Below are 10,924 nucleotides of genomic sequence, written 5' to 3'. Positions count from 1 at the left end.
TTTATAGTAAATATAATTGATTTGAAATATGCAGAAAGAACAATAAATAGTCCAGTTTGAAAATATCTATGGTTTTCAGATTTAAAGAATAAAACTACACTATAAAAAAAGATTAGCATCTATCTAAATATCAATGGTTTTCAGATTTAAAGGATAATAACTACACTATAAAAAAAAGAATATCAAATCATGAAGACATAAACATATCTTTTTTCAAAAACCATGTATCGCCTCCGGTATTTTTCACAATCAATATCCAGAGGAAAACTTCATTCTCTATCTTCTCTCCCTAGATTATCTGGCTATGTTCTTGAGTCTTGACTACGACTATCACAACCACCATCCAACACCAACCGCTACCGGCATAACAACCATCCATCACCGCCACCACCAAGATAACCATAGCAGATCCGACACGATTTCAGTCTCGATCCGGCGCCAGTCATATCCGAGGCTTCGGTTTTCCGGCGAGAGATAGAGATATCTGATTTCCGGGGAAAGAGGATGGTCAGAATCTGTATTTTTTCTCATAACTTTTCTACCGATTCGACTAATTTTCCGTTCCGGCAGTAGCCGTGGTTTTGTGAAAATATCATCTCTCTCTTTCTGGATTCGACCTACGTCTCCGGCGCAGATGGAAGTTGATTTAAAAAAAGAGGCGTTGGGTTGGTTTATATTTTGGTGATGAAAAACGTAACGTGGAGGGCACGGAAAGAGATGAAGAGGCGCGGTGGGTTGGTTTGTATTTTGGTGTCGGTCTCTTAATTCTTACCGAAGAGATGCGTCGTGGGTTGGATATCAATGTTTTTATTGGTTGCGTAAGTTGGTTAGAATGGTGGTAGCCGTTATTGAAGCGGCATGATTTGTATAGACATAGAGAAGGGAATGTTGATATACATATGTATATGATATATGAAAAGAAACTTTTCTAACAGACGTGATTTTAAACATAACAGACGTGACTTTTGGGTTGGGTTGGCATAACATATATCTTATGTGTTTACTAAATCAAAGGTATTATTTAAGGGTGTGATGTAAAGACACAACTATTAAGTTAATCTAACATACTCTAACTTTCTTTTTGTAAGTTTATATAATATATATTACGAAGCGGTGTGTGCTAAGAGGTGCAAATGGGATGAAATTGATTGTTAGTTTTCCGAATGGGTGTGAGTCAATTATTGGTACCCTTTGTTGCTTTTTGTAATTATATATAATTCTCTCACCCGCGATTACTAGAGCTTAACTTTTCTCTTCTTTTAGGGAAAATACCATATAAATCTAGGGAAAAGATAAGGATAGCAAGCCATAGGATTATGACATGTGGCAAATTTTAAAATAAAGAGAAAGAGTATTTTAGTCAATCCAACTCCTTCTTCTTTCTTTTTCAAAACCCAGTAAATTCAAAAACCCATCATTTTCAAAACCCACCATCTTCAACTATTTCTTCACTTTCTATCTCAATAATCACTACATTATAGTGCGATTTTCATCACCAATCAATGATTCAGAACCCGATCAACGTGTTCTTCAGCTTTTTTTTTTTTTAAGAAAACCCAGTTTAATTTCATAAAAAAAAAATCTCGTTTTTTCCGGTGATTTTGGAGATAATCACTCGTTTCGTTCGATTCGAGCGTTGATAAGTGTTTCTATCATTCAAATTTCGTCAATTGATGAAGAAATCGGCTTCAATCCATGTAAGAAATTCTTTAATTTCATTTTCATGATCTGGGTTTTTGATTTAGTCATTGCGTTTTACGATCTTTGCAGGGGTCCGGGGGCGGCAGCCCCCGGTAGCGGGGTCCCAGGGGCGGCAGCCCCTGGCGGGGTCCAAGGGGCAGAGAGTTTTATGTGGTTTCTGTACTAAAAACGCATTAGAAAAATTAATTTTCCATAAATTGGCTCATTTCGAAGACAGTAATTCGTAGACAGTTCACAGTGACAGACAGTTTTATGTGTCCATTGCGTTTTAGAAATAAGAGAGTTTTATGTGGTTTCTGGCTATTGCGTTTTAGAAAAAAAAAACACATTTTTAAGTGTTTTTAGTCATTGCGTTTTAGGTAAAACACATTTTTAGGTGTTTTCAGTCCATTGCGTTTTAGAATGAGTCATTTTTAAGTGTTTTCTGGCCATTGCGTTTTACATATAAGACATTTCTTTGTGTTTTCAGTCCATTGCGTTTTAGAAAACAGACATTTTAAGTGTATTCTGGCCATTGCGTTTTACAAATAAGTCATTTCTTTGTGTTTTTGGTGCATTGCGTTTTAGGTAAAACATATTTTTATGTGTTTTCTGGCCATTGCGTTTTACAAATAAGACATTTTTGTGTGTTTTCTGGCCATTGCGTTTTACAAATAAGTCATTTCTTTTTGTTTTTGGTGCATTGCATTTTAGAAAAATGTCATCTTTTAGGTTTTTTTTTTCATTGCGTTTTACGTAACTGGTGGTTTTTCTATTGCGTTTTACGCAACTGGGTTTTATTTTTTATTTTTAAAATATAGCAATAGTATACTCGTTTTAAAGATAAAAAAACGCTCGTTTTTTTGGTGCAATTTTTATAAAAAAAAATAATGTCGTATGAAAGAGTTATTAACGTTTAAAAAATGAGGGGGAATTGGAGGAGAGAGAAACTATTGGCTTGTATTGACTAGAATGTCCTTGAACAAACCCACGCGCCTCTTTTCTTCCTTTCAATTTCTCTGATTTAATCTTAGCCCTTGATTAACTTAATGGATGGTCAAGATCACTTCCTATCTTTCCTAGCCAAATAAACTTCTTATTGTATCTCCACCCTAAAAATCTAACCAAGTTTGTTGTTCCTGTTAAGTAATCCAAATTTTTTTTTTTTTTTTGTCTTTATAAAGTAACTCAACTTGTATCCTAATAGCCTAATTATCAGGTCAAGAGGTTACTATTATTTTCTTCTATTTTTTTTTCTTTTAATGTTTATCTGGATATTTTGTAAAGTAAATAGAAAAAATAATAAACCTAATTTTTTTCTTTTAATGCTTATATGGATATTTTGTAAGGTAAATAGAAAAAATAATAAACCTAAATTTTTTTGAATGGTAACAGGAACAAAATATAAAACCAACAAACACATCCCTTAGCTCCATATGAACACATTCCTCCAAATCGTATCCGCAAACCTGCAAATTATCAAAACATGATCTGCCGTTTCTTCGTCTTGATCACACATTTTGCACACCACATAAGTGTTGATGCCCCGCCTTCTTACTGAAACAACAGCTGGTATCTTGCCATCCACCGCACGCCAAACAAACATATTACATTTCAACGTTGCCCATCTATTCCAAATGAAGTCGGCTGGTACGTTATTAAGATCAAATTTGTCTTCTAACGGTTTCTGTACGCCTCTAACTGAAAAGTCCCCATCTTTTTCGTTTTTCCAGCCCCATATATCCCCCATTTGAGACACATTTTGTTGTTGTATTAAGTTATTCAAATCCTCCATTTTGCCCTTTTCCGAGTCAGAGTTCGGAGCCCTTAGCTATGCCCAATCCCATAATCTTGCACCATTAATAACTGTATAATTTTCACAAACTTTTGCTCTCTTTTGTTTTGCAAGGGAATACATCAGAGGGAAACAATCTCCAGCCGTGATTCGCCAACCCAAGTGTCCACCCAAAATAGAGTTTTGTCACCTACCCCCACTTTGCTTGTTAAGCACCTTGTTACATCAATATTATATTTTCTAAAATCCTTCTTGATCTCCCCAATTCTTTTTCAAATACCGATAGTAGTCTTCTTTATCGGAATTGAGTTGACTCTTCGTGAGTTATGGTGAATTTATTGTATTACTCTCACCCACATTTGCTCAGGTTCCTTCTTCATACGCCACCACCACTTTATCAATAGAGCCAAATTCAAATCTCTAATACTCCCCACCCCGAGACCCCTAAACTTTTTTGATGCCACATCTCTTTACCATTTAACCCATCAAACTTTATTGTTTAGACAACAACCTCCCCATAAGAATCTCCTTCGTATACCCTCCATTATTTTTATGACCGCAATGGGACACTTATACAAAGATAAGTAGTAGTTCGGTAAACTACCCAATACAGATTTAATTAGTGTCACTCGACCGGCAAATGACAATAATCTTGCCTTCCAATTTGACAACCTCTTGTTAAAAGTATCGATTACTTCTTTCCAATTTATAACCCTATTCATATTTGCACCAACTTTCAATCCCAAATAAGTAAATGGAAAATTGCTTGCCTTACAATTAAAAATTTATGGCATACGGGTTACTTCTTGTGTTTCTTTACCTACACCAAATAACTGACTTTTCTTAGGATTCACTTTCAGCCCCGATACTAAGGAAAAACATCTTAGTATTCTTTTTAGATTTCGCACATTTACCTCAGTCCAATCCCCAATAAATATTAAATATTGAGTCATCCGCGAATAACATGTGACTAAGATAAGGGCCATCGCTCGGTAGTTTTACACCCACAAAAACACCCGAACTCACGGCTCTTGTCATCATCACATGGATAGCTTCCATAGCCACAATTAACAAAAAAGGGGATAATCGATCCTCTTGCCTTAACCCTCTCCTATAATGAAATTCACCTGAAGGGGATCCATTTATTAAGACCGAACCCCTTCCTGTAAATAAAATGCCCATGACCCAAGTCCTCCACTTTGGCGGAAACCCCATATGCGTCAAAATGGAAATAAAAAATTTCCAGTTGAGCGTGTCGTATGCTTTTTCTATGTCCGCCTTGAATACAAACACACTTTTTTTTGTTTTCTTTGCCCAACCCACTACCTCATTTATGACCAACTGCCCATCAACGATGTTCTTACCCGTCACAAACGCGGATTGTTCACTCGATATAACACTTTTTATTACACCTTTAATACGATTTGCAAGTACTTTGGAGATGATTTTGTTAACCACTCCAATCAATGAAATAGGTCTGAAATCAGAAAAAGCGATTGGATCAGTTACCTTAGGAATGAGTGAAACGAATGATGAACTGCTCGTGTGATGTAAAGACCCATGAATAAAAAATTGTTGCATCATCTCCATTACCATGGTCTTTAGTTCATCCCAAAATTTCTTTATAAGTGTGAAAGTAATACCGTAAGGACCTGGTGCTTTATTACCCCCACATTCCCACACGGCCGCCTTGACCTCATCCACAGAAAACGGCAAAATTAGAGACCTCGCCTCCTCCGGCGTTAATCTTTTAATTTAAAACCGATTGAAATATAATGGATAAAAAAGTGTGTGCGGGTCAGCCGAGCCCAATGACCCGTTTTGACTTGCGCAAAGGTCAATCATTTTCGACCCATTCCTTAACTATTAATGATGTTTGTGTCAAATCTCGCATTGCAAGGAGGTTGAGGCCGGTTGAATAGAGTGCAAGCCGAACATTATGATAAGTGTTTATCCTCTAATGCAACACATTCAATTATGGGTTCTTAAGTGGCGCCGCTTACAAAAGCAACGGCTATTAAAGATCTCAATACAGGCCACCGGACATGGTAATAATATACATATATACCCTATCATTGGACTATTTAGATCCTTCTTAAAATATTCAAACTTGTGTTATGTAACCAGGTTTCCCATGGGTGTCATTGTGTCAAAAGATGCTAATGCTACTGCCCTTCAGAAGATCGCCTAGAACTAAATCAAGTATGTGTTGTCGAATGCCCTTTCGACCCTCTTTTGCCCGTGCTGTTCTCAACAAGGTTACCACTTTTTCCTTAATTTTATGGTTGATTTGTTGATGCAGATTTTGTGTCCGATGCTTGTCGAATAGATTAGTTTTATTTTATGCTGAATTTGTAATAGTTAGTGAAACGGTCAAACGAACGTGTATAGACCCGCTCGTTTGAAGTGGTCAAACGAGAGGGTTGTTGGTTTGACTGTGTGTGTGTGTTGCTAGACAAAGTTGCTGTGTTGTTATTGGTGTCGAAGGATAAGGCATCGAAGGATTATGAATATCCTTCGATGAGCTCGAAAGATACCCATCGAAGGATGGACCTCGAAGGATATCATTCGAGGTATGTGTGTATCTTTCGAAGACTGTCTGATCGAAGGATGATGTTTCGACCAGTCAGTCTGATCCTTCGACCTGCAGCCTGTGTTTTGGTATAAATACCAACACTTTGTCATTTGCAACACAAGAGTGAGAGCACAAGTGTGTGCTAGAGAGTGAATGGAGGTCTGAGACCTCACCGGGAGAAATCACCACTTGGTTTCTCCCCGGATGTATACTTCTTTGGTATTAGTTCGGTTGTCATGTAACCGGGCCGACTTGTAATGTTTACTACCGGATTAATACAAAGTTTGTTTGTTTATCCTCTCTTATCTCTTCCATCTTTGAACATTATCATGAAAATCACGGTTTCGGTCCCGAAACCTGGACCTACATGATTCACCATCACCAACTCTGGTCAAATTTCTAATTCATCTTACTTTGGTTAATTCACCACTTCTTCCTTAACTTTATGGTTAATTCATCTAAATCAAGTACGCCTACAACCAAACCAAGTACATGAGCCGCTTTTGGTTTTACATAAAGCGTATTTATAAATACGCTTTATGTAACCATCTTTATACGCAGAGCTAATGCCTTAGGTACATGTAACCATCTTTATATTGATTGTAACTATTCTCCCCTCCATAGTAGTTTATCCTTTAGCCAAGAGCATGATTTGTTCCTAGATTATCATATTTTGATTCTCCTTCTTTATATGTTATCTATATATATTGTATCCTTGTGAATCCAAATATACGGTTGACATTTACCAATCTAATTTGATAGCAGTAAAACCTCATTTAATTTCTTGTATCAGACTATAAACCGGTGTACAACTTTTCAAACCTAACAGTGTGTAGAGAGATAGTGAGAGGGATGAGTAGATCATACAGCATTTTCAGGTGAGAGATAATGTTCGATGGGCGTTTCGGCGCCATTCTGTCATTACTCCTCACACAATTAGTTTTTCGAGCTCCACCATCACCAATAAATGTAAAATTTGGCAGCAGTTCAGTGTCCTCTTTGCTTGCTCCTTCCTGCTATATATGTAAATCATCAAAATAAATAAGGAAAAAGAAAACTAAAAAGGAAATTGCTTAAAATTTTCCAATAACTAAAAAATGCAAGTGTTCATGGCAATTGGGCATGAGGTAGAATACTAGTGATGTGCATCAACAACCAAAAGTTGCAATTTGAGACAGGGAGCAATATATTATCTATCATAAGTCATATTGTCATAACAACCTATATAGATAACAAGTTTCACAAGAATAGATGAGGTCATAATATGAGAAAAAATGCAAATTGAAAGAGTTTTTGGGTGTTTCCAATAATCTAGAATCAGCAATAACCTCTGGTTCGGAGCGTAACAATGAATGCGGCTGCTACTGCTGCTTCTCATATATCTGCATGTAAGCCTCGGATACTCCAACCATCTCCGGAAGTGTTTCAGCAACATGAAGATCTTGCATCTCATACCAGACCTCTTCAGACTTGCACTGAACAAACACCCTATATGATCCATCACCTGGTTTGCCATCATGAACAATGTTTGCAACCAAATCATACTTATTTGATGTAGGTAATGCTATATAATCCTTCAGCTCCAGATTCTTCATTGGGAAGTTAACAATGGTTGGATTTTTCTCCACAAAGAAATCATTCTTTGTAAAGCGTCGCATGTGAAGGATAAGATACCGTGGAAGTCTTGTAACACGATACCTCACACGCGCTACTTCATTTACAGTCTCCCCATCAAACTTCTTAAATATGTTGAAAAGTGAAACTTGAGGAATCGTGTCGTTACAAAGTGGTGGTGCTGGCAAATCCAGTCCAAGCATCAAAAATGGCATCCGACTTGCATCAGCACCGTCTTTCACAACCTCCAATTCTCCCTGAAAACAGTGATGAACAATGTTGTTGTTCCTTATCCTTGAATTACTTTTAAGGTCTGCATGGATGGTGTTCAGAAGCCATGACATAAACTCAACAGGATCAGACTGCACACCTATACGAAACCGCAAACTACTGGCCTTCATAACCGCTTGCAAAAACTCATGAGGACTAACATGTCCTTTAAAGTTCTTCGCATGCCATATCTTCCTCGTGAGCTCACCAAACCGATGAACCAGTATCGATTTACAGTCCTTGTAATTCTCAGGAATGAGAAAAAAGTTTCTAAACGGAGTCACTCGCATTAAAGACTGAATAACAACATTAACAAAACCAGTCTCCTTAATGTTATTAAGCCCCACCATTCCAGGAAGATAATATTGAGACCCATCAATCGCCCTTGACCATTGAGGGTTTTTATCAAGTTGTAGAACTAGGTCTGTGTTAAACCTTGGATTGAGAACACCTCGGATATCGTCCAATGAAGGGTCGATGATTTCGTAACCATCGGGCAGGCAGTATACCTTTTCTGACCGGAGATTGATGAAGACATGGTGCCCGGCTTCAAGGCTGTGAGTGTATGCATGCGACTTGTGGCCTCGGCCTTGGAAATATTTACCGCATACTAAACATGCATACACGTTAAGGTTTGTTAGAGAGACCGAACAACACTTTTCGAAGTCGAAATCCAAAACCTGGCGATTAACGGTATCAAGGTATGGACATGAAGATGTTTCAACTACTTTCTGCTTCTTGATCAGTTGTTGTTCTTCATCGTTTGTAGTGTTTTTCACATCTTGGCGCTTCATTGTCTATCAGATCTGAATTGCGAAGAAGATCAATGAGATGATTCAGGAAGAAAGAAAAAGGCGACGATGAATGGGATGACGGTAGGTTAAATAAGATTTGGGCAAAGGAAGAGAACCGCCTCTCTTTTTTTTTTTTTTTTTTTTCTTTTAATTCTCTCACCTGCGATTACTAGAGATTAACTTTTCTTTTCTTTTAGGGAAAATACCATAGAAATCTAACCAAATTTGTTTGTTATTTCAAAATTAAGTTATCCAAACTTTTTTTTGTCTTTATAAAGTAACTCAACTTTGATTTTGTAGTCTAATAACGTGTAATTGCCACGTCTTACTATTATTTTCTTCCTTTTTTTTCTTTTAATGCTTATCTGGATATTTTGTAAAGTAAATAGAAAAAATAATAAACCTAATTTTTTTCTTTTAATGCTTATCTGGATATTTTGTAAAGTAAATAGAAAAAATAATAAACCTATTTTTTTTTTGAATGGCAACAGGAACAAAATATAAAACCAACAAATACACCCCTTAGCAAAAAGCAAAGAGACACAACGTACAACAAAGAAAGAAGAAAATATAACAAAATAGCTATTACATATTGATTGTAAACATACACCAATCATTTCAAGATATTGCCCTGAACTTTGTTCTTTGCCTCACCCAGCTATAAGATGTCTCCTTTATTTCATCCAGAACCTTTTGTATGACTCCATTCCTGTTATTAAATGTTTTGCCATTCCGAGCTAACCAAATGCTCCATAACATAAGCAAACATATCGCGTGTGCTATCTTCTTTTTATTTCGACTCCATGGTAGATGATTCACCTGATACATCAATTGTTTTACTGATTCAATACTACCTACAAATGCCGCTTGAATCCATATGAACACATTCCTCCAAATCGTATCTGCGAACCTGCAAGTTATCAAAACATGATCTGCCGTTTCTCCGTCTTGATCACACATTTTGCACACCACATAAGTGTTGATGCCCCGCCTTCTTAATTAAACAACAGTTGGTATCTTGCCATCCACCGCATGCCAAACAAACATATTACATTTCAACGTTGCCCATCTATTCCAAATGAAGTCGTCTGGTACGTTATTAAGATCAAATCTGTCTTCTAACTGTTTCCGTACGCCTCTAACTGAAAAGCCCCCATCTTTTTCGTTTTTCCAGCCCCATATATCCCCCATTTGAGACACATTTTGTTGTTGTAATAAGTTATTCAAATCCTCCATTTCACCTTTTCTGAGTCAGAGTTCGAAGCCCTTAGCCATGCCCAATCCCATAATCTTGCACCATTAATAACTTTATAATTTTCACAATCTTTTTCCCTCTTTTGTTTTTGTTTTGCAAGGGAATATATCAGAGGGAAACGATCTCGCAGCCGTGATTCCCCAACCCAAATCTCCACCCAAAATAGAGTTTTGTCACCTACCCCCACTTTGCTTGTTGTGCACCTTGTTACATCAATATTATATTTTCTAAAATCCTTCTTGATCTCCCCAATTGTTTTCCACATACCCATAGTAGCCTTCTTTATCGGAATTGAGTCGACTCTTCGTGAGTTATGATGAATTGATTGTATTACTTTTACCCACATTTGGTCCGGTTCTTCTTCATACGCCACCACCACTTTATCAATATAACCAAATTCAAATCTCTAATACTCCCCACCCCGAGACCCCCAAACTTTTTTGATGCCACAACTCTTTCCCATTTAACCCATCGAACTTTGTTGTTTAGACTACAACCTCCCCATAAGAATTTCCTTCGTATACCCTCCATTGTTTTTTTGACCGCAACGGGACACTTATACAAAGATAAGTAGTAGTTAGGTAAACTACCCAATACAGATTTATTTAGTGTCACTCGACCGGAAAATGACAATAATCTTGCCTTCCAATTTGACAACCTCTTGTTAAAAGTATCAATTACTTCTTTCCAATTTATAACCCTATTCATATTTGCACCAACTTCTAAGTCCAAATAAGTAAATGGAAAATTGCCCGCCTTACAATTAAAAATTTATGCCATACGGGTTAGTTCTTGCGTTTGTAACACCCCCAAATCCCACCTGCGTAAATCCCGCGAGGCGTGTTACGCATCAGAGTTCGAGCCACCAATCACATTGAACCAATGGTAAATACTTAAATAAAACATAATATCAAATCCCAAAGTGTTGTGTAGCGGAAGCA

The 10,924-nt window shown here is 37.1% G+C and overlaps 1 protein-coding gene across 1 annotated transcript; it reads right to left on the bottom strand.

Moving 5' to 3' along the window:
* Positions 1–7,296: 7,296 nt before the first annotated feature.
* Positions 7,297–8,755, bottom strand: LOC110928242 (U4/U6.U5 tri-snRNP-associated protein 2-like). The gene has a single exon (XM_035987649.1). The coding sequence runs from the start codon at positions 8,726–8,728 to the stop codon at positions 7,412–7,414; it is 1,317 nt and encodes a 438-aa protein (XP_035843542.1). The 5' UTR covers positions 8,729–8,755; the 3' UTR covers positions 7,297–7,411.
* Positions 8,756–10,924: the final 2,169 nt, after the last annotated feature.

The sequence above is a fragment of the Helianthus annuus genome, chromosome 3 (genome assembly GCF_002127325.2).
Source record: "Helianthus annuus cultivar XRQ/B chromosome 3, HanXRQr2.0-SUNRISE, whole genome shotgun sequence".
NCBI lineage: Eukaryota > Viridiplantae > Streptophyta > Magnoliopsida > Asterales > Asteraceae > Helianthus > Helianthus annuus.
This window is presented reverse-complemented; position numbering and strand designations above follow the sequence as displayed.